This window comes from Trichinella spiralis (genome assembly GCF_000181795.1).
Source record: "Trichinella spiralis strain ISS 195 chromosome Unknown Scfld4, whole genome shotgun sequence".
In the NCBI taxonomy this organism is placed as follows: domain Eukaryota; kingdom Metazoa; phylum Nematoda; class Enoplea; order Trichinellida; family Trichinellidae; genus Trichinella; species Trichinella spiralis.
The window spans coordinates 5,721,661-5,745,280 of NW_003526943.1; the positions used below are offsets into that span (position 1 = coordinate 5,721,661).

Here is a 23,620-nt window from a genome sequence, read left to right on the forward strand (position 1 = left end):
CCTATTAGATTACCATTGATGCTGTGTCACAAAATGCAGCTGTTGGAACTATCAGCAAAACTTACCCTGTTCATGCATCCAAGAGAGAGTTCACAATAGCAGATTTGGAACCGGATACACCGTACAATGTGACCGTTCAGGCTGCGACTAGTCGTGGCTATGGTCCTGGAACATCGACGGTTTATTCTACTGATTCTTCTGGTATTATATGTTTCTTTTAAATTTAGGCAGTTTTTATTATTTTTGTATGTTTTCTGAATGCTAAAATAGATGGATTTATTTAAAAATTTAATAAGGTTAAATTAAAATTGTTTACAAAATGTATCAGAGATGAATTGTAATAGTTGCAAGAATTTGGAAGCGTAAAAAAATTTTAATTTCAATTATATCAATGTCAGGAACTTTTGCAATTAGGTTTTGTTGCATGTTTCATGTATGTCTATTTATTCCTGTTGAAAAATTATTGCAGAATTTTCAATTGCGTGAATATTATTTTCAGTTGTACCAGCCTTAAATGTTCCTCCAACTATGGTTGAGCAGAAGCCAAACTGTATTACAGTTTCATGGACTCCATCTTCATATGCGAAAGAAAAATTGCTTGGCTACATAATTGAATACAGGAAATACAATGAACATCTCTGGCGTGAATATGATGGCGTCATCAAGCATGATTCGAACAAACCCATTTATACGGAACAAGTATGCGGTCTGCAGCCGGACACTTCGTATCTGTTTCGTGTGAAAGTAATCGACATGAAAAGCAAAGTCAGTGAGCCAAGTCCTCACCTGGAAAGTCGCTCGGGATGTCTAGGTAAGAAGAAAGTAGCTTGACGAACGTTTTCAATTGCAAATTTTCTTAATTTTTACATTTTTCTTTGTCCATTTTCACAGCTCCAACTTCTCCACCTTCAAATGTTCGCATCAGCGCTTTATCGGCAACCGAAGTGCGTATCATGTGGCAGCCGACACCGCCTGACGCATGGCTGTGCTCTTCAGTCAATTACCGGCTGATGCTCAGCAATGGAACGCACCGCAAGCATGATGTCGAGTTGGTGAGCAGTGCTACTGATCACACACTGCAGTCCGAGCCGCACACCAAATGGACAGCTCAAATCCGAACTGAAAACATCGCCGGTAGTTCTCACTGGAGTGAAGAAGTTTCCGTAGTGACACCTGAATCAGCTCCGGGTGTCGTCGGGAATGTGGTCGGTGAACCACAAGGATATGACCGAATTAAAGTGATGTGGACTCCGCCGGAACAGCCGAACGGCGTGATAACGGGTTACGTCGTCAGCTACAAACTCAAATCGATTGGCTCATGTCCATCTCCTGTTAGTCGACAAGAGGAAAAGCAACTGATTGGTGAAAAAACTATTTTGAAAGGACTTGAACCAGCATCTACTTATGAAATAACCGTGAGAGCGAAAACCACCCACGAGGGAGAAAATTCCAAGCCCATTTATGTAACAACTGAAGAGATTGGTTAGTGGTTTTCTTTAATCTGCGATGAAGTTTTTGATTAGTCCACTTTTAGCACCCACTGCTGCACCGCAAAGCGTAAACGTTGGAAACGTTCTAAAAACAGCTGCTGCACTGACATGGGAAGAACCGCCTTGTACTAAACAGCATGGTGAAATTATTGAGTATGAATATACGGTGAAAAGTGAAGATCCGTGGGTGACAGATGTCCAGACGGCAACTACAAACTCTGAACGAGTGCAAGTGGTTGATTTGGTTCCGTTCACTCAGTATTCGTTTATTGTTCGAGCAGTGAACTCAAAAGGAAAAGGACCTTATTCAGAACCAGTCAAATTTTTAACCAGATCTGAAGGTAAGATTTTTGAGTATTTTTTTTAAAGTAAACTGACGCACAACGCAAGTTTAATAACTGTCATTTAATAATATATTTATAGTTAGCCTTTTTTTCACTATTATTACATTTACAAATGGTTTCTTTTCCAATAAACATGATATAGGCATTTATTATATTAGCTTTGTAAACAATGAATACTGACTTTTGAAGTTGTTGATTTTCATCAATTGTATCAAACTTCAACGTCAAATTCTGATATTTATTTTTAAAGTTTTTTCTTGTTGTATTGCTAATTTGCTACTTTAATTTCTCCTACTGCACATATTTCATTCAACTGTGCATATTTTGTTAAAAAAGTTGCAAAACAAATCATCTAGTGGATTTTTAAAAGATGACTTGATTTTTCGAATTTTTCTGTCGATCTGCAAGCAATGAGTGGATTCAAAGTGCTATTTTTTTTTATTTAACTTTGCAACTTTTTCTCTTTCAAGCACCTCTACCTCCGATGGACCTGCGGACGGATGGTGAGTTTCCATCTGCTATTTCTATTTCATTCTTGCCTCCGTCGCCACCGTACGGCATTTTGGATGAATATCGAATTCGCTACACGCCGATTGATCGAATCAGTTGGCATGAGGTTCGAAAGGCTCCGAACGAACTTTCCTGTGCTAGGGCAGATCAAGGTGAACAGCGTCTATGCTATCGTATTGTCGGTCTAGATCCAGAAAAAGAGCACGTTGTGCAAGCATCAGCGCATACAGAAAGTGGTGGATGGGGTGATTGGAGTAAGTCCCTGTATGCTCAAACTAAAGAAGCAGGTAAAAAATTTGCTTCCTGTATATTTTGCATTGTTCTCTCTCTTATTCTTCTCTTTTCAAAACAGAAATACCAGTCATTGAGGCACCACTTCGCGTGTCGAACCAGGGTCCCACATCGTTGACACTGATGTGGGAAGGTGTCGGCGGAAACGCTGCACGCCACGTCAAAGGATACGTATTGGAATACAATGTCGGAGGACGTTCTGATTGGATCCAGCACAATGACGTTATCTTGAACAAAGCTGCTGACGCTGGTCAAATTTATACTGAAACCGTACGTGTGAAAAGCACATCTAAGCGTAACCATTTGTCATTATTATTGTTCAAATTTCATTCAGGTCGACAAATTAGTGCCTGACACGACATATTATTTCCGCCTTCACGTAGTGGATCGAAACAACAGAAAAGGACTCAGCGGACCTGAGCTACAAACGCATACTTTATGCGGAAGTAAGAATCCAATTTCTTATTTTTCATTTTCTGGCCATCGTCGTTTGACAACGTTGCCATTTTCCGTATTTAGAACCGTCAATGGCACCACAGAATGTACACGTCGAGGCAGATAGAACCAACAACGTTCACTTGAAATGGGAGGTAGATCGGTGTTGGAATATGGTCTTCATTTGTGAAACGTATTTAATGCAATTCTTTGCAGGCTGTGCCCAAGCAAGCTTGGCACTGTTCGAACGTGAGCTATGTGATAAAGTTCCACAATTCTACTCATTCCGGCTATGTGGATTTGAGTTCAACGAAAACGGAATATAAAACTCACTCTGAACCTGGCGTACGTTGGAGTTTCCAAGTGCGAACCCAGGCCTACGATCGCAGTGGATCGCGGAGTCAGTTCAGCGACTGGTCGCCAGAAAAGGTTTTCACCATGCCAGGCATTCCGGGTATAGTTTGAATGAAAAATTCCTTTAAAATTTGTTCTATTCTCAAAGAAACAAAAATCGTTTAAGAGTTGATTTTCATTGATCTGAAAAAACGTGGTCCTGATTCATTGCAACTGAACTGGCATGTAGCAGCAGACATTGAAGACTGGCCGCATGGAGTTGATGTTACTTACGTTATGCGACAAAAAGGCAACTGTCCGCCTTTAACTGAATCTCAGCTGACTCCAATAACTGAATACAATGTGTATGAAAAGTACATGCTGCTTCAGGTGCGACGTTTTTACAATTTCTCTTTTAATGAAGTTTAGTTCATAAAAATTCATTAATACAATTTTGTTCTTTACGCATAAATCCCAATTTAGATGAACATTTTTTAGCAGCATAATATTATTTTTTTCAATTTCAGTTAAGCATTTGAACTTGTAAATTGTTGATGACGCTTATGATGTTGAAAGTATTGAAGTTAAAGTGTAAATTACGTAACATTTAGTTCGACTTGTTATTGAATAGTAAAAAGCTGGTTAATGTTAATTTTTAACTAATTTATTGTTAACTGAGAATTTTCAGTTGATCTTTGAAAATATATTTCGTAAATTGTTCTGAAAAAGTATAATGAATGAATCATTAAGATTTGTGAAGCAGAATCTTATTCATATTTGTAATTTTAATTTTTTTGAAATATGATGAACTGGTTTATTTAATTATTTTTATTTTTTCAGAATTTGGAACCTTATTCACTGTATGAAGTTACAGTTTCACCTCGAAATCCACTGCGTTCAGATTCAAAGGAAGTGAAACTGCCAAAAGCTAGCAAAACGGTTCGCACGGGTGAAAAAGGTAACTTGTTTGAATGTTGGTTTTTGCGCATGCTTTGTTGTAGCGTTTTATTTGACATGCATACACGTCTTTTTAGCTCCTGAAAGTGCACCAAGGGAAATCAGAGCAAAAGATATAACTGAGAATTCAGCTTTGCTTACCTGGGATCCACCGAGCTGTGAATTGCAGAACGGTGAAATTACTCAATACGAATATTTATTGACTGGAATCGACGAATGGGTTCAAGTAAGCAATATTGATTGCTCTGTCGGATAGTTCATAACGTATAATTTGTTACTTGTAGTCAGTTCATCGGCAGGCGACCACCGCTCGAACCAGAGCATCGTTGCATGATTTACTTCCAGGTACAAAGTATAAATTCCAAGCCAGAGCCTACACCAGTCACGGCCATGGACCATGGAGCACGCCTTTCGAAATAGAAACTCTCGGAAGCGGTTAGAATAAATTTTTTTTCTGTTTCCAGCTCTTCTGCTAACGACCGTCTTATTATTTTAGAATTGGGAATGCCACGAGAAGTGCATCCAGTCAGTATTTCTGATCGTCATGTTACACTGACGTGGTTGCCACCGTATCCATCACGCGGTGCGATTAACAGTTATCGCATGCGATACCGAACACGTGATGGCAAGTTAACTAAAGATATTTTACTTAATCGCAACGATTTATCTTGTCAAAACATAAAAAATCCTCTCACAACTGAGGACAGTGTTTGCTACACTGTTGAACCATTAAATCCAATGACATCGTATCAGTTTGAAGTGACTGCCGTTTCTCAGGACGGCTCGCAAGGAGTTTGGTCACCGAGCGTGTATGTCACTACTAAAGACAGTAAGCGAATAAGCAAATAGTGATTTTCATTCTGCATTTTAATATGTTATTGTTAAGGATTAGTCGACTCTCAGAGTGGTGATTTGACTTTGCTCTACGCAGATGCTGACAGTATTAAAGTGCGATGGGATCCACCTAACGACCGCAGAAATGAAATAACAAATTACCTTGTGAGTTTATAATCATCGAATCGACTTGATCAATAAAGCATATCATTAGTCAGGCAAATTCATTCATTTTATTTAGGTATTTCTATATCCGCATGAAAGCGCTGATTCCACGCCCGTAACTTTTGACGATGTTTCCAGTTCCACAACTAGCTATCACTTTAAAAACCTACATCCTAATTTGATGTACAACATTACTGTTAAAGGCATCTCGCGGGGAAGGCCAGTTTGGTTTATTTCAAAAGCATTTTCTACAAGCAGCAAACGTAAACAATTTCGCAGTTACATTTGTTGCGAGCTATTTTAAAAGTCTGTCTTTTTTCTTACAGAGGAAGGCTTTTTGGATTGGTTGCCCGCTCCTACAGATTTACAACTGATTGAAAAATCGGATACCATGTTGCACGTCTCATGGAGACCACCGGAAATACTACTGCCTTCCCTGTCTGAACAAGTTACCCATTACAGAGTGCGAATCTATTTTTTTTACTTTGTATGACTTATTAGTAACTGATCACGTTGTGAATGCAGAACTCATCGAACTGTGAAAAGCATAATTTTTTAATTTTAAATATAAGTATAAATAAGTAAATATATGAATATATATATATATATATAATTAGTTGTAAATAATTGATTTGACCATATTGATTTTGAATTAATTAATTTCAGTTGCTTTCGTTTACTGCAGAATTTCGTGTTTAATAATTGTTTTTAACATTTCTTCAGATAACAGTAGCTCCTTTTGATCCAGCTTTTGGAACGACAGGCATCGGTAGCCAATATACTGTGCCTCGCCCTGGTAACAGGATTAAATTCGATGGTTTGCAACCTGAAACAATTTATAATGTCACTGTGCAAGCTGCAACCAAACGTGGTTACGGTGAAACTCTGTGGGGTGTTTACTCGACTCTTCCACCACCAGGTTTTTGCACAAAAATTGTCCATGGTCCACAAAAATACATTTTTTGACATTCTTCTTTTAGGAACGAATCATATTTTGAAACTGAGAAACAGAACACCTACGTCACTGCATGTTATGTGGATTCCATTCTGGGGCACTCGTTTAGCAGGATACAATGTAAGCTGAATTTCATTGTTGATGCTGAAAATGTGACTTGCATTAATATTTTAGCTGAAAGCAAAACCGCTTTGGTCTGGACATCGGCTGATCGACGCAGATGAAATTGTGCAGCGTGTTGAGCCGAACAAAGTGGATCATGTGATTCGAGGACTCACTCCATCCACTGTTTACAATGTTTCACTTTCACCGATAAACCGCACTGGTGAAACTTGGGGTGTATACGCTACCTTGCCACCAGGTAGAACTAACTAATCATGTTACTTTCTACATTAAACGTACAGCTGATTTCCATTTTTTTCAGGTGCTTTTCTGGTAAACAATCTGAAAATCTGTGCTCACAGTCCGTATGCATTTTCGTTGACTTGGGACGCCGTTGAAGATCCAGTTGCAACGCACTATCAGGTAGGTATTATTTCTGCAATTTCAGTTCATATTTATAATGAAAAATTTTTAGGTACGCTACCTGGTCGACGGCGTTCAAGAATGGTATGAACACCCACAGAAGAGTCAATTTGACTTGCGCTGCCCTGGTGATCCATGTGAAAATATGTGCTATTTGATTTACAATTTAGACGGCAAGCCTCACCAATATACCATACAGGTACAGAACTGTCATTGATGATTTGTTTTAAGAGATCGGAAACAAAATTTCTTATTCCATCAATAGGTTCGTGCCTTTGTCGAAGGTACATGGAATCAGTGGAAGACGGCTGTTATCCCAACAACTTTCATGTCATCAGCATCATCAGCTGCGAAACTGTGCTGCATTGTTCCGCCAAATTACTACGTTGAAAACATTGGCGATATGGATACTTTGATGCCTGTCATTATCAAGCCAGTACCGAACGACACTTACGTGCAGTAAGTAACGTTTCTTTTACAGAAGTGTTACTTAGTTCTGTATTTTTAAGACGATATTTTGTTGTGGTTGATGAACGTGATCCATCTGGTCCAATCAACGAGACTATGCTCACTGATAAGCTCACTGCTCGAAAAATGGGCATACCTTATTATGTAGCTGGCTCATTCGATCGAAATACTTTGACAGCAGAGCGAGAGTTTGTGATTGGAAACGGGGAGGTCCACGGTGGATACTTGAATTATCCACTCATAAAAGGCAAAAAATACAACTGGGCGTTTGTAACCATGTGGATGGTAGATGGAAAGCCAGTTGTGGGAATGTATCGAGGTGAGAATAAGCCAATTTTTTTTAAATTAATTGTATACATTCTTCACATAGCACTGTAGCTTATTTGAATAAGCAACAGTTATTCTCTTCTCCATCTATATTTTTATATTTTGAGAGACATGTTATGAAATATAAACTCAGGTAGCAGCAAGTCAATGTGACCTGCCATAATATGTTTAATTTTGTATCAAGAGTCATAATTTTCTCTATTTGTTGCAGTTGTTGTTGAAACTTTCTATGAAAACATTTTCTTTCACAAATTCACAGAGTCTTTTAGCAACTACTTGCCAATTTGTTTAGATAAGTCAAGTGTTTCCAGCAGATATATCGGAGGTTGGCCATGGTGGTGGCTGTTGCTTTTCCTACTGTGTTTGCTACTTCTGATTCTCCTCATTTGTTGCTTGTTTTGGTGTTGTGCCAGGTAATAGATAATTCACTTGATTTTTAAATGTTTTTCATCACTGCGTTGATTATATATATACCTTTCAATTTTTTATTTTTCATTTGTTTTTTTTATAGTCGATTGAGGCGTCGGAAGCGAATAATTACTTCATTGGAAGCACGACAACCACTGTTAGGCGATGAAGTATGATTTCACATTTTTGCATTATTTACTCAGCACTGCTAATATATGTTTAGAAGTTGAAATCTGACATGGCACAGAATTTGAAAGCTCTTGAAAGTAGAATAGACAACATTCGTACTCAACTTGAGTCGAAAGTTCGTTCTCCTCAAGGTATGTTGACGCGATCAGTACAGTCAGGTTTCAGGGATCATTTTAATTATTGCGTGTTCATCTGTCACACTGATAAAGAATAATTTACAGTTACAGTATAATAACCGTTAATTGCTAACACTGCACTAAACAATATATGCGCTTAGTAAGTGTGAAATTCTGTAGAAGTGGTAAAAAAATATACGATATGAGTTGGAATTTAGCATTATTTCTCATCTGTAATGTTTTGGACGCTTCGAGCATCTCTTTATTAATGGAATGTATTTTATGTGTTAATTTTTGATGTTTTACGTATTTTTTGTTAATTGTCAGGTAAAGGGGAGTTTGAAGATGGTTATGTACGCGGTTTTCGTGATGCTAACAAACTTTCTGGACCTTCGATGGCCCGCCAACGGATGGATGAAGATTACGGCAGTATGAAAATGGATTTTCATGCCGGTTATGTGCAAGGTTTGCGTGACGCCGGAATGCAGGGAATGACCCAGTCGATGCATAATTTGGCAAATCGTGCTGGTCAAGGCGGTTACTCATCTGGTTATATGCAAGTAGGAGATTAAATTTTTTCAAGTTGAACTGAATGATATTTTATAATTTCACGCGTGAACAGGGTTTTCGTGATGGTAATTCTGGCATTTTTGGTGATCGAATAACAACAACGCTTCTACGACGTTTGGAAGATCAGTATCCAAATCAAGATGAGTTCAGACAAGGTTATGTTGAAGGCTTCAAAGATGGAGTGAGCAGTCGAGTTTCTGAAAGTCGTCAGAAGGATGATGTAAGTAAAAAATTTTCTGCTTCAGTGTGCTTCCACTGATGATATTGCTTCCAGGATTCTACTAGAGTGGTGTCAGAAACACTGAACAAGCTGACAGAAAAATTATCAACGCTGGAACGTCAGACGAGGGAAAAAGGAGATGAAATTCACTCCACAAAAATATACCACGTTTGTAAGATTTTTTGGCAACAATTTCATGTTACATCGCAAGCCACTTTTTGATATTTATATCAATTTAGATAATCAATTGCCAGAAGGTGTGGGCATGACGAGCAGTGGTCAGTATCTTGCACAAGAGTTGGACGAGTTTACGCGAAATGATTCTTTCAAGCGCAGCACACTGCGTCGTCATTACACGGTATCTATATTTATTGTGATGAATTTTCACATCCATGAGTAAATATTTACTTGTAAAATTTTAGCCTGGTGATTATCTGAAATACGCTAGTGATACTGAAGGAGCCACCATATATCCAACTGGCAGTCAACATCCTTACCGCAGAACTTTATCAGCTAGCAGTCTCAGGCGAGGTAAGCGTTGAGTAGTAGTATGAGTGACTGTTTATCTTGCACACCTCGAAAGTCACTATTGGTCAGCTTGCTAGTATCTTGTCCTTGTGCGCAATGCATGCAATGTTATTGATGAGAATGTACTTTTGAGTTTTCATGTTTTCATTGCGATGATGATGATGTTGATGAATGCAGAAATGCCAGATACTTATGCACAACGTTGGAGAGGAAATGTAGGTGCTGTATATAGGAGGTGAATGCTTTCAGATGCTTCTACTCCGCTGTCTGGTCGGCGCACGTTGTCTGGTGACCGAGAGCGTTCCCGTCACACGAGCATTCAGCAATATAACGACACTTTTTCACGCCGATACCAATACAGATCGAAGTCAGATTTGAGTCCCTACGGTTACGCAGTGCCGAGACGCTATCCTAGTCAGACCATATTGGATGGCGTGCGACCAGGGCCAACTGCTCCAGGATCACGCCGTGAAGCAGTGGAAACACTACAAAAGGAGTTGAGCTCTGCGTACAAGTCAGGAATATCAGATAGGAAAAAAATGGCCGGAGCTGACTTAGGCAGAAGTCGTCTTGATAGTGAACGTGGCCAGGGATACGCTAGTGATTCAGCATTTATGGACTCGTTGCGTCGCAAGCAAATCTACACCCCTTTGTCTAGTTCACGCCGTGCTGATGATGCGTATGGTAAGCTTGCATGGACATTGTTGTTCACCTGAATTTCCCTTTTTGTTCATTGCATGATCAATATTTTGCTAATCGTTGCTGTTTGTTTATATTGTATTGGATGAATTTCGATGTTTTTTAGATTCTTATCGTTCACGGACATCACAGTCTCGTACTGAAACGGAAAGACTGATCAGAACTGAAATCACCAGTCCCACAGGTAGGCAGTCTAGACCAACCACAAGACCAGTTCGAATTAGCACGAAAACATCAGGAAGCACTACTGGCGTATCTTCACCTGAAGCCAGACAAGGTATATTTGTTGTTTATTAGTTGTTATTTAGTTATGTAATTTTTCATATTAAAGTATGAGGAACTGATTATATAGCATATCAGATCACTTATGACTAATTCAAAGTATCAAAGTATTTGGTGAATGGTAAATGTTTTAGAGAGAACAGTTTACATAATTTACTATTTATGTTTGTAAAAAAATCCCACATAATTCATACAGATGAATGGATTTTTGAAATGAAATGTAAGTTGTCGCTTGCCAGCTGCAGCAGGTTTGATTATTTATAACGCTGGAGGTACTCTTTTACTCTGAAGGGAGAAATGAAAATTGTTGCATACAGCTCAGCAGTCACTAGGTGGCTGGAGGCTGCAATTCAATCTGCGTAAATTACGAAGTCTAAAATTGATCAAAGCACGCTTTAGGCTAGCTATATTTTAAACTTGAAATATGTGTCTTTGAAATGCACGTGCTAGGATGGAATTTATCATTTCTAAGATTACTGGAGCTTCTTGTTGTAGGATGTTATGCATTTTCAATGTAGCTTAAATTAAAAAAAATTAGTTATACACTTTTTACTTATCAAAGTAAAACATAATATTGTTTTATGACATATCACAGTTTGAGGTTGGCCGTTATTTATATATAACCGTAATTAGAAAAAATTTTCCAATCGATGAATTTATTCAACTTTACAGGACTCACTTCACCTGGAAGTATGACATCTCCTGGATCCTCGGATGTGCAGAAGCAGCCTTCTACCAGCTACAGAAAGCCGAAAGTTCTACGTTCCAGTCTTGCCCAGGCATACGACTTGGTTGGATTGTCTGACGAAAGCAGCGGTTCAGAGGAGCATGCGCAAGTTTCATGGACAGATGAGCTGATGAAAATTGTAAAAGAGCCAATGCCAGAGACGTTGGATCGTATGAAAAAATACAGCACTTCGCTAAGCCAACTGCCACCAAGTCCAGTTGTCTACCCCAGCAGCAGTAGTAAAGGTGAAGATTGTTGTGTGATGTATTTTGCGTACAAAATTTTAAGCTCCTTTGTTATTTAAGAACCTGGTAGTAGTCGAGTTCAAGGGGGACCGGTGAAAGAAACAATAACCGAGTCGTATTCAACTTCTTATAAAGAAGTACGTTTATTGTATTTAATTTTAATTTCATCATCATAACATAACACAATTGCAAAGTATTTTTCATTCAGGAATACACAACAAAACCATGATTGGAAAATTGGGAATGATATATGAAATGGGTCTGGAACCAATGCGATATTTATTCAATAACTGCCATATGCTCTTTTTTTAAAATAGTTTTTAGTTCTTTGCCGGAAATCGCTATTGGAAAATATCGAGCGATGCCAGTCTCGATCAAAAAAAGTAGAAGATTTCATTGCGGTGCTTAAATTTTTTATTCTAAAATTTATTTATTGGTCTTCTGCCGCATTTTTTTTCATCAATACGCCATTTCCACCATGTTATTTTATGTCAATTTTCAATTTTCATTTTTGCTCATTACGATTGTGTTGTTATGCTCATTTACTACATACGATATTCTATTCTATTCTATTACATATTTATACGTGATGCACACGCATACACACAATTATAATATATGTATTATTATTATCATTATTAATTAAAAAAATTGAATGTGAAAAGTGGTTTTGCGTTTTAATGTAAATTTCTGTTTGTAACTATCATCTAATTTGACAAGTTTGAACGGATACTGGAACAGAAATATGCATTTGTTTGTTTGTTTATTTAATTAGTAGTTTTAATGAACATTTTCAGAATAAACTGTATGTATAATTTTTTTGTGCCTGTTTTTGAAAAGAATTTCAAGAAAATTGCTTAAACGTTCGTTCATTTGGCATCTGTTAATTTTCCTTGTGACACGTTGCCGTCCTTGAAGAATATAGCGTGTCAGATGTTCAGATTTCTGAGAGAAACCGATCTCCTTCCGCACTTTGCATATTTGTTCCAAACTGCCATAATCGCAGCGTACATACATTGATGTCATAGCAATTTATCTATTTATCTATCTATCTATTTGTCTATTTTACCGCACGTCACTTTGACATGCATGACTGTCGGCTAAAACGAATGAGCAAGTGAATTCGTCATCAATGCTAAACAATACTAGCATCCACCAACCTCTCTCTAGCTGGCCTTTGTTGTTTGTTGTCTGTTTGCAAGCTGCCTGCCATCTGCCGTTTAAAATCTGACGAATAATTGTTTTAATTTCACATAAAACTGGTCATTTTTCCACTAAAGCAGCAACGATGACGGAAAGCGTTCTTTGCAAAGCTTTTTAAATCCACATTTGAAATAATATTCTATTTAACAAGTAAGAATTACATTATTGCTTTCAGCACATTGCCATTTTGATTGTATTTTGAAACTGTCAAATTGAATCCAACACAATACTGTTATTATTATTCATTTTATTAATCCCAGTTTATATTTTCATTCATTAGCCGAACTGTGTATCTTTTTTATAAATCCAAAGCAAAAGCACAAATTTAGTTGTTTCATTTGAAACATTTTTAATCTATTCTAAATATTGCATTCATTTTATGATTTTATCTATTTAAGAACGAAATTGCAGAAATTTTTTCCATTTAAAAACTATCGTAGAATTTGAAAAATTTGTCGATACTGATTTTCAGTTTTATGATTCATTGAACAAATCTGCTTCAAAAAACACAGCATCACAGTATTCAAACAGCTTATTTCTACATTAGCATGAGTTGGTAGTTTTTCCAATAATTTTTGATGCTAAACTGTTCACTAATTTTAGCAGTTGTATTTTCAAATTCCTATGATTCATTTATATCAGCAGATCAGTTTACTGAACAATATAAATAGTTGGGCACTTTTAGCAGTTTAATCATTACCGATGAATTCTTTTTCTGACCATGTTCAACGCTGAAAAGCATGTTGAACAGTTTTTGCATTTTTGAAAATTTATTGTAGCTGCAAAGATTTTATATAATGATACTTCTGTGTAATAACAATACATACAATGGAATCACTTTGTAAGTTTATAGTTGTGTTCATTTGTCTGTAGTTTGTAGTTGATTAAAAAAGTCATTAAAACGTGTATAGTATTTAAAATTTAATAAATATTTTATATACTTAACACATAAAAATTCAATATCCTGTTCATTGCACTAATAATTGAAATATAAATTGTACTGAAAATTCAAAGCATTATTTAAAAAAATTTAAATGCACATTTAAATCCTTTGTTTTTATGGACGGCAAGTTTTTTATGGCTAAAGTTAAATAAAAATTCAATGCTTATTAATGTAGGATTGGTTAAATTTACCAGTTTTCTAAACATATAATATTAAATGTAAAATTCGAATAATAAATAAGCAAATAAATAAATAAATATATGTGCATACATATTTGGGTTACATAATTTTTGATGGTAATTATAAGTTTATGCGCATGGCGTGAATTCAATCAAATTTAATTGATTAGTAGCCGACAAAACTCATCACGTTCGAGATTTAAGAGCTTTGTTGATTAGCTGAACGCGTATTTCCAACTGCAACTTTGTAATTAAATTTCTGAACTTGTACAATAAGAAGCGAACGGCTTTCGTTGATTCTGCCCAGCTAGCTAACTGCAAGTGATGGCATGATTCTGCCGTTGACATCACTGAACTGGTCGATCGTGCTTGTAACTAGTTTCCATGCAAAAATTAAACAATTGCTAGTGTTATTGTGACATTTAGCTTGATTATTAGAAAATGTGAAATGCTAATGTAAAAATAAATCAAACCCGTGCTATAAGCTTCAATTTCAACTTTATTTGCCACGCTTATCAAATATGACCCAAATTTTTCACTTGCCACATTATTCTTAATATGCATTTTCAGTATGATTAGTATGGTTTTGCTTTTTTTTCTAGCTAGCGTTTTATAAATTCATCAAAATAATGTTTGATTTGCTTGTCAAGCTATTATTAATCAAAGAACGCCCTTAGCCAGCATTCTTGCTTGATATTAATTAATTTTTCTATTTCAGCTTTGCATTCAGTCTGTCAAAGAGTTCCAATTTTAATCGAAGCAAATCTACTACAAACGACGCCCATTTTATTTGATTCATATTCAAGCTAGCTAACAAACAGCAGCAACAATCACACATTTGGCAAGTTTCCATATTTACATATATTTCTATTGTGCATTTCATACATTTATATAAACACGTCTCCTTATTTATTAGTTGATAAACGGGCAAATTTTCAAACTTAATTCTATTTACTTCAAATGTTAAAAAATAATCAAGGTGTATTTTGAAGATTAGATTTTATAGAATTTTAATATTATTTATTGCACAAACAAGCTGAACATTTCAATTTGAAAGGGTGAATTTCAATAATTTGTTCTTATGGTTTTTTTGATGAAAATTATTAATTTCTTTATTAAGGAGAGAATTTGTGACGCCTAGCATTAGTAATGAAATTTAGGCATTCATTGATTTCTTATTAAAACGAATTTGTGGAATTAACACTTTTACATGATCATGTTAAATTTTCCATAATCACAGTTCCAATCTTGATGCTGCTACATCACTCTTAATAGTAAAATAAATTTAGTTCAACTATATCGATCATTTAATCATGTATTTCTATTAGCAGGAAGTTGTATAATTTTTAAAATTTACATTTTTTAATGTGATGAAATTCAGTAGAAATTGTAGAAAACATTTCAACCAATATTGTTGTTCGTTATGCTGTTTAATGTTTGTAATAGGATTAGTGCAGTTCTGTTCAAGAATTTTGTTCATAAGCTGATTTAATCAATCATTAAAAATTTAAAGTTCTTCTCAGTTCCGTTTACTTGGATTTAGAATTTTTTATCATATGATTTAATTGAATTTTCAGTAGAATTCAATGATTTTGGTGATAACTGTCTTAAATTATTTACAATTTGTTTTGCATGTTTTTTGATTACTTTCGCTTCAGAAATTTCATTATACCTTTGTAAATTTTTCCTAACTAAAACTGTCCTGAATTCTCAGTGAAATTGATTTTATAGAAAATAATTATTTATGTCTTTTTTTCACTTGCTATTAAATTTGATGCTTCAGCTGTTTTTTAAAAGAAATTTAGTTTGCTTTACCAATATATTTGTACAGTCACATTGTTGTCTTTCTTCCTTGTGGTGAAGGAAAGAATTTCACTACACACTTTATGTGGTTTTCTTTTCTGATAATTTAATTCATTACGCTTTTATTTGTGAAGTGCACCTTTACTTAGTTAGCAATAATAATCTTTTGTAATTCGCACATGTGCATCCTACAACTTTGGGACGTTTGTCGAACAGCATCTCTCTTTGCAATAATTTCAAAGTATGCCTTTAGAAATATAATCTTTATAACATTGCTAATGGAAATAAATTTCCAAATGTAAAGAAAGATTTCCATTCTGAAATTTCAAGAGCATCCTTGTCACACATTTAAAGTACTTTACAATTTTCTATTTTGTTAAACTGTAATCGACAAATTTCTTCGACATTTTTCTCTTAATGAACACTGTGCGGGCTTGCTTGCTGATCACTACCGTAACTGTCAAAGTAATGCAGGTTGATTGAGTAAGATGGGCATTTTGGAATGGAACAGTTTTGGCCAGTTTTAAATTGTCCACGTTGAAGAAACACTCCCGCGACCTGCTGTCCAAAATAGCTGCCCGTTATATAGACAGATAACACAGAACTGTCAACAGCGGACGTTTTCAAACAAGTCTTTTGCAATGCTTGACCGGTCATTTGTTGGTGGACAATGCTTGTCTGCATGGACGTATTCTATTCTGCTACCAACAATAATTTGCTTTTGATTCGCTTGTTCTCGGCTTGGAGTGTAGTTTGTTCTACTGCAAATAGTCCACATAGCGAAAGGATGCCAATCAGAGGCAGATAATGAGCTCTAGTGTCGAACTGTAGTTGTGTCAATAGCATTGTTGAAGCCAAAATCAGTCGATGGCAGTCGACGCCTTTGTTTGCACAGTGAGCCCTCCCGCATTCTGGACTGACGTTATTTTTTAGCTAAAAGCTGAGCTAAGCCTCTTGATCAGGCTTCCTTTTTCCACTTCAGATTGGATAGATTATCCTCCACTTGCACATTTTATTCTTTTGTGAAAGCCGCTAATGCACGTGCGGTATTGCCATTCTAACTACATATATTATTCATAACAGCTGCTCACTGCAACTGTATGTCTCAGAAGTGCAGGCGTTTATTTTTCGTTTCTGGTAAGCAATGTTTGGCATTTCACTTCAGAAAGAAGTTTACCTAGAATATAAAACCTTTAAAACGTTTAAAAAATACATCATTTATGAGAAATATTAAAGTAGATTATTGTTATTTTCAAAAGATAAGTGTTGATTTAATGATGAAAAAACATGTCATTACGTATATGTAATTAAGTGACTGATGTCAAAAGAATTTATTGTATATATTGTTGCTGTGATATTCAGAAGTCAATGCTTTGTAGATGCGAATATAATTTTCCATCTAATGACAGTACAATGAAGTGACGTAAATTTAAGTATTAGTGTGAATTATACATTTTGGATGAGATATACTTTTTACCAGAAAAATGAAAATAAAAGTAAATTCATGATTTCGAAATGAACAGCATTGTTAGAGTTCATGATGCAGAATTTTGTTTACGTCCACTGAAATGTGCAATAATATTTCAGTAAGAGGTAAAATCTTAAGTGACCAACAGAGGAACCTTGACATGGTAATTTTAACAAAGTCAGAGGCCAACTATTCTGACTTAGCCAAAGGTCAATATCGAATGCTACCATCAAATATTACATGTATACAGTTTTGCAAAGAGTAGTTTTGTTTTCTGTACTTGCCATTTTTAAACTGCGTGCTAGGCGGAGGGGGGAGCCAAGTGGTTTGTGAAAGGTGATGACAACAAAGAACAGGATATATTTGATGTACATTTATTACTCTCTTTTTCTAGAAACATGGAAAACATGTAAAATATTATTCATACAGTCAACACTCAAACGTGGAATATAAGATAAAATAAATTTTATCTAAAAATTAATGCCTGTTTGAAAGGAAATTTTCTCATCAGTATTGTATTTTGCAAAATTCATGACCACAATTCATATCAAAAGATCATCATTTTCTCCATTACGAATAATAAATAATTCAATTCTCAATTTATTAAGAAATACTTTAGCTTTTTCATTTATTTTAATCAATTATTTTTTTTGTTAATTCAGAATAAGTTTGAAAATAAGAAAAGATGGAAAAGAAAAATCTACTGAACGCAAAGAAATGTGAATAGGAGAAAATTTATGATAACAATTTTAGTCAGCACAGCTGAAACTTTGAATTGTGTAATTTTCCAGATCGTTCAGCTCTGCAGGTGTGACAATTGCTTTATCAGTGTTCAGATCAAGGTCAGCGACTGCCATAAGCTAGGTGCTAAATCTGAAAACTCGTGCAATAATTCGATCGTGAAAAATTTGTGCTTATTCATATAATGAATAGTGATGAAATATATTTTTAATTAAAACAACATTGCAACAATAATAACAGCTTAAATTTTTAATGCAGTTTGATGTTGTATTGCTTTTTAAGGTTTTCATTTTTGTACTGAAGGTAAATTTCAACGATAGCATCTACTCAGCTTATCAAAAGTGGCTTTATGTGAATTGCAATTAACGTTGTATTTGTTTGAATGCTCATTTATTAGCTTGTATTTGAATGTTGAAATTTACCCAAAGTTGCTTGCCTGAGTTGTTTTGTACAGAAATAAAATCAATACGATGAACATCAAGTATCCCTTGCTGAGTTTGTCTGGTTCGAAGAATCTATTTCTTATTTTAATCTCTTGGTAATTAGCATCTGCAGCATGTGTGGTGCTTGTCAAGCAGTTGGAGATTTGAAGATCAGTTTGAGGTGTGAATAAAATGAATTTAACGCAACTTAATCTAATTTATATAAACATGCTCGTTTTTGTCAGAAGTGGATCAATTGCTTCGATGCAGAACGCATTAATTTCCTCTGTGAGGGGTAAGAAACGACCAAAACAGACGAAACTCTTCACAATTTTTACATTTGAGCTTTAAAAAGTTGAATGAATATGTTTAAAGTGTCAGTTGTTAATTTTTTTTTGATAATTTAAATGGAAATTTGCAATTCAACTTTTCTATTAGAAATGTTTAATAAGAAGGAAGGAAATATTCATTTTTGCTGGTTCAGATGCTGATAACAGGTTGATGCTGTCAACGCATGGTTCATGGGGGGGGGCGAACTGTCGTTGATCAAATTGTAATTGTACTGGTGTTGTTGTTAAGCGAAAAATTTGCCAATTGTCTGTGAGAGAAAAATGGTGCCCAGCGGAAATTTTAACATCCCAAACTAGACCGATTACATTTCTTCTTTGAGTGACGAACTATTGCATGTCTTCATCTCAACGGTGGGCTGCGTCAATTTCGACCTTCACCGCTATTTTCCATTACTGATCTGATTCGCACGGTTAAAGATTATACTCTACCATTCAACCGGTATCAAATTAGCTTGGCTTGAAATCGCTTTTCCGGCTTGATCAACGACGTTTCATTACAATTTCCACCAAACCGGATGTGTCGTGTGAACAGCGACAACGTTGTTTTCACGTTGGCAAGTCGATCAAAATCTCAACACTTTTTAAATTATTGTAAGTTTGCTTATATCATCATACACGTACTTTGTTGATTATACATATTGGGATCCTATACATATGCATGTATTTATATAGTCGATTGTTCATTTGCTGCTTTGTCTAAATTTAAAAATTATTCATTTTTTTATTGCTAAATTATATTATGTTAAAATATATGAAGCAAGCATGTTATATTCTTTAATTTGCCTCAAATTGAAATCTACACAAATTGATTTTTTAATAAATGATAATAATAATGAATAATTAGTATGAATGATGAATAATGAGTAATATTTAGCATAAACAAACATATGAATATTGTCATCGCTTTCTCATGTTGTATACTTTCTACATTTGCTACTTTTAACCAACTATGATAATATTAATAATAGAATAAATAAAATGACATAAATAGATATTTATTCATAATTATTCTATGAATTGTAAATGCCATTTTCTGCTACAGTTGAATGTGTGAGTTATGGTTAAAAAAATTAGCAGCGTCAGACGGATAACTATAAAAGAAATAATGATTAGTAATTGTACATATGTTAAATTTAAGCATGCTTAAAATTAAAAAAAGAAATACAAGGTGACATGTCTGGTTAGTGAATCTTAAATTCAAAATAAGTAATTGTCGAAGGTTTTACATGACTGGAAACTTTTATTTGTTCACGGTTACAGTAATTCAGACTTTTATTTCAGATTGATGCGTTTCTTGTCTAACTGGTACTTCAAGTGGGAGCCTTTTCAAAAGAGACTCCATTTATAGTATTTTTTTTCTTTACTACTTTTCGGTGCACAAAAGCACATTGTATCTAGCAGAACAGAGGTTAAACTCAGACCTCTTTTAATAAAATGATTATTTATCAATTTTGAAACACAATGAATAATAATTCTCTGGGCAGATAAATAAATTTGTGATAGTTTTATTTTGGAATTAACTTCTATTAAATAATTATTTTTGACATTTTTAACGACAATTTATAATACTGTTGTTATAATTCGTTCATATTATAGAAAATATTTTGCACGAGTTTTGTATGATGATATATTATTTAATTAATGACGCATTTCAGTTAAATATGTTTTGATGTGGAATTAAAACTGATGCTCAAATTTGAAGTTATTTCAGTTATAAATATACACAATATTGAATAATGTGAATTATAGTATCTTTTTGTAGTAATTGTTGAAGAAGAAATAAATAAAATCTATAATGTTGATTTGTAAAGTTTCTCTATTTAAACAGGTGTTTTAAGATTGTGATCACTTCATAAAAGGATATTATTCTTTTGCCTCACACTACTGTGTATTATTATCTCCTGCATGTATGTAACATGGCTTCAGTGGTTTATCTGCCGAATTATTTGCATAATGCAGCTCTGTTCGATAATAAGAGACTGATATCTTTTAGTCAATAATCTGTCAATGCATGATTATTTAAAACGTTCAAGAAATTAAAACTAAAACCATATTTGTGTCATCAATATGTTTGTTGAATAATGTTAGTAACAAAAATTTCTTTTATTTTTTTGAAAAGGCAAAATAAAAATGTAATTAATTAATAGTTATTGATTAAAAAGTAATAGCATTCAAGTCGATTCTAATTACGTTAAATGGGCATACGTCAAAGTACAGAAAGTTGTATCTCCGTGATCGAAGATTAGAATTTTGTTAAACAATCATAGTATTGCGGCTGCACTTTTCAGCACATCTGTCAGCTTTAAGTCTGGCATATTCTGTGAATGAAACTTTTTTTAATTTAAATGTGCATAAAAAATACATTTAAGATTACTTTGTCGCGTGGAAAATTATTTTGGATGAAAGTGAAATTAGTCGATCATCTTGACATAATAATCTAAGAGCGTATTGATTGATTCGAAAGATTTTTTAAACTTTATAATAAAACTGTTTTCAAAATTATTCATAAAGCCAAATTAGTAAATACTGTACTGTTTCACTAGTTTTTGCAACGATATTCATACTTAATAAGAAAATATTTAAGAAATGATTTGCAAAATTTATGCAATTGTGTTAATCAGAATGAAGCATTGTGAAATAGCAATTGCAAACAAAAGCTTTTCATATAAAAGTATTCCTTCACACGTGGAATATGACAACAGCAATGTAAGCTGAAGATAAATTTGATTAAAAAAAGATTTGTTACAAATTGGCGTTGATTGATTTCCAAAATGAATTATCAACGTCGAAAAAGTAATATATATACATTTCTGAACAAGCTCATTAATACATGTCTGTTTCTGGTGTCACGCACAAGGCAGTTTTTGAAAATTGAGCATTGCCAAATTGAACACAGGTTTATCATTCATCAGAAAATGTTGTGTACTCGAAATGCACTGGGCAGACACTTTTCACCAGGGAGCACCTCTAATTTTCCACTTTACATTTTATTTTTTCCTGAATACTTTGTCTTTCTATTACATATTTATTTATTTATTTATTTATTTAAATACAGCTTGTATTCTGTGTTTATTCTATTTTTTGAACATGAAACTTTTTTTTCAGATTATTCGCTGCAGTGCAAATTGGAAAGCATAAACAGCTGCTAAATATATACAGCTTCGAATAAAAGTAAGAATTTTTGGCTTTTTCCTTTTTGTCATATTTCAGTTTTGAAACTTTTTATTCATTTTTATTTGTTAATGAAATCAGAAAAATAAAATATTTTATTTACTGAATTATGTTCAGTTAAGGTAGAAAGCTTTATACTTTTCAGCTCAGCTTCTTTCCTCAGTGGCTTTTCTTTTTCATTTTGATATAATAAATTATTCTGCTTGGCAGCTTTTCTCAATAGCGCATGTAAACATTTCTGTGTCGCTTGAAAATATTAATGTCTATATTTTCCAATGAGCACAATCGATGATTTATAAATCATGAGCGGCAGTTACTTGTTAATGAATATGCTTTCAATTAATATTAAATAGAAAATTATTTAATGACATAAAAATTGTTCTACAAGATAAGCATTAAAAATGAATTATTAAAAGTTTTCTTTTCTATTTTCCTACGGAATCTGTTTTATTATTTGCAAAATAGCTACTGTAGCTGTAGTTACAATAATGCTTTTATAACATTTAACTAAATATGAAAGTTGCCATAAACAATTTTTTAATATTTATTTTCATGTTAATAGTCTTTATTAAATGATAGTCAATTTGGCAGTATACATTGGTGTTATAAAAATATGCACGCATATTTACTTGTTAAAAATAAAAATGCACTTTTTGAATTTCAAAGTTGAACAGTGGACTTTATTATGGCAAAAATTATTCCAAAAAATTCAGCTGGAAAGCGCTTATTATACTTTAAAAGATAGTATGAAATTTTATTCCATCAAATGTACATAAATGATGAATACATTTGCATGCATTAAAGATGAACGGTTTATACACAAAATGTTGAATAAATGGCAGATTTGTTTATGCTTAATGTTTTCATGGGGACATATATAATAAAAAATAAATGAATATTCATTTAAATTTAAATTTAAATTCAGACCATTTGCTTCGAAGACTTGATCTTAGTTGTAATTTCCAATTTGCATCACCTGCCTCACCTCAGCGGGTTGTTTCATCTGTTTCTTTACAACACTGCTAAACAATTGCAAATATATTTTCAGTATACTTTTAGTTGGAGTTCTTTTTTTTCTTGCATTTTATCGTGAAAAAGTTTTAATTATATATTTTTTTATTAAACTGTACAAAATTGATCAAGAATAAGCTGCTGTTTAGTTTAAATTTCAAACAAGCCACAGAAATGATAAGTTTCAAAATCATTGTTTATGAAGAGACACTGTCACTGATTGTTTTTTTGCTATTCAGTTTTTTAAGACTTTTCTGTTTCACTTTCAATTTTCAGACTGTGCAATTTTAATTTGGCTAATTCCTTTTTTTGGCAGTTGCATTGAAATTGAAAATTTTTCAACCAAGACAACAAATTCAAGGCGAATTGCTTGTCTAGTTTCAAATGAAAAAAAAAATTTTTTTTTCCATTTTCAAATTTTTATTTCACTTCATGATTACAATTCATGAAAAGTGCCAAGTTCAGAGCAGTAATTGTTCTGCTGGGAAAATTTTTTTGAGACAAACAATTTGCGAAATCGTCGTCCGTTTGAAGTTTAATTTGATTAATCGAAAATGGCAAAATTTATATCCGTCCTTTGCCTGATGAAAATCATGTCCAGAGAAAGGCACGTCTTGTGGTATTATATTATTCATCCTCTATTCCAGCACCATGCAGGCAAAGTAAAAGCATTACGAAAATGCTGTGTAATAATCGGTGTGGTTCCCAATC

The 23,620-nt window shown here is 34.1% G+C and overlaps 3 protein-coding genes across 3 annotated transcripts in view; 2 read left to right on the top strand and 1 right to left on the bottom strand.

Annotated features, from left to right (window-relative positions):
* Tsp_01425 (putative fibronectin type III domain protein) overlaps positions 1-11,847 on the top strand; it is a 29,830-nt gene extending 17,983 nt beyond the window's left edge. Inside the window, exons 38-72 of the mRNA XM_003377178.1 lie at positions 9-201; positions 500-811; positions 892-1,482; positions 1,535-1,831; positions 2,305-2,631; positions 2,706-2,905; positions 2,970-3,081; positions 3,155-3,225; positions 3,287-3,524; positions 3,591-3,793; positions 4,244-4,361; positions 4,438-4,586; positions 4,645-4,795; positions 4,857-5,189; positions 5,247-5,359; positions 6,083-6,278; positions 6,340-6,434; positions 6,489-6,675; positions 6,739-6,839; positions 6,892-7,038; positions 7,105-7,298; positions 7,349-7,626; positions 7,846-8,047; positions 8,146-8,212; positions 8,266-8,362; positions 8,675-8,907; positions 8,970-9,137; positions 9,192-9,309; positions 9,377-9,495; positions 9,560-9,668; positions 9,915-10,349; positions 10,471-10,641; positions 11,319-11,618; positions 11,679-11,755; positions 11,827-11,847. Coding sequence (XP_003377226.1) covers positions 9-201; positions 500-811; positions 892-1,482; positions 1,535-1,831; positions 2,305-2,631; positions 2,706-2,905; positions 2,970-3,081; positions 3,155-3,225; positions 3,287-3,524; positions 3,591-3,793; positions 4,244-4,361; positions 4,438-4,586; positions 4,645-4,795; positions 4,857-5,189; positions 5,247-5,359; positions 6,083-6,278; positions 6,340-6,434; positions 6,489-6,675; positions 6,739-6,839; positions 6,892-7,038; positions 7,105-7,298; positions 7,349-7,626; positions 7,846-8,047; positions 8,146-8,212; positions 8,266-8,362; positions 8,675-8,907; positions 8,970-9,137; positions 9,192-9,309; positions 9,377-9,495; positions 9,560-9,668; positions 9,915-10,349; positions 10,471-10,641; positions 11,319-11,618; positions 11,679-11,755; positions 11,827-11,847 — 6,723 coding nt within the window. The remainder of the gene's footprint in view (positions 1-8; positions 202-499; positions 812-891; positions 1,483-1,534; positions 1,832-2,304; positions 2,632-2,705; positions 2,906-2,969; positions 3,082-3,154; positions 3,226-3,286; positions 3,525-3,590; positions 3,794-4,243; positions 4,362-4,437; positions 4,587-4,644; positions 4,796-4,856; positions 5,190-5,246; positions 5,360-6,082; positions 6,279-6,339; positions 6,435-6,488; positions 6,676-6,738; positions 6,840-6,891; positions 7,039-7,104; positions 7,299-7,348; positions 7,627-7,845; positions 8,048-8,145; positions 8,213-8,265; positions 8,363-8,674; positions 8,908-8,969; positions 9,138-9,191; positions 9,310-9,376; positions 9,496-9,559; positions 9,669-9,914; positions 10,350-10,470; positions 10,642-11,318; positions 11,619-11,678; positions 11,756-11,826) is intronic.
* Positions 11,848-12,978: 1,131 nt separating this feature from the next.
* Positions 12,979-13,581, bottom strand: Tsp_01424 (conserved hypothetical protein). Its single transcript, XM_003377179.1, has 2 exons — positions 13,522-13,581; positions 12,979-13,050 (listed from the first exon to the last, which is right to left on the bottom strand). The coding sequence occupies exons 1-2, from the start codon at positions 13,579-13,581 to the stop codon at positions 12,979-12,981; spliced, it is 132 nt and encodes a 43-aa protein (XP_003377227.1).
* A 3,680-nt stretch (positions 13,582-17,261) lies between these two features.
* Positions 17,262-18,078, top strand: Tsp_01423 (conserved hypothetical protein). The gene is made up of 3 exons (XM_003377180.1): positions 17,262-17,332; positions 17,877-17,933; positions 18,006-18,078. The coding sequence occupies exons 1-3, from the start codon at positions 17,262-17,264 to the stop codon at positions 18,076-18,078; spliced, it is 201 nt and encodes a 66-aa protein (XP_003377228.1).
* The last annotated feature ends 5,542 nt before the right edge of the window (positions 18,079-23,620 follow it).

Excerpts from the sequence above, each read along its gene's own strand:
- Tsp_01423 (XM_003377180.1), top strand. The coding sequence starts at position 17,262 with ATGAACAGCATTGTTAGAGTTCATGATGCAGAATTTTGTTTACGTCCA. Across the intron at positions 17,333-17,876 it reads AAATGTGCAATAATATTTCA|AATAAGTTTGAAAATAAGAA; the intron begins GTAAGAGGTAAA and ends TTGTTAATTCAG. Across the intron at positions 17,934-18,005 it reads TCTACTGAACGCAAAGAAAT|ATCGTTCAGCTCTGCAGGTG; the intron begins GTGAATAGGAGA and ends GTAATTTTCCAG.
- Tsp_01424 (XM_003377179.1), bottom strand. The coding sequence starts at position 13,581 with ATGCAAAAACTGTTCAACATGCTTTTCAGCGTTGAACATGGTCAGAAA. Across the intron at positions 13,051-13,521 it reads GTCAGAAAAAGAATTCATCG|TATTGTGTTGGATTCAATTT; the intron begins GTAATGATTAAA and ends TAATAATAACAG.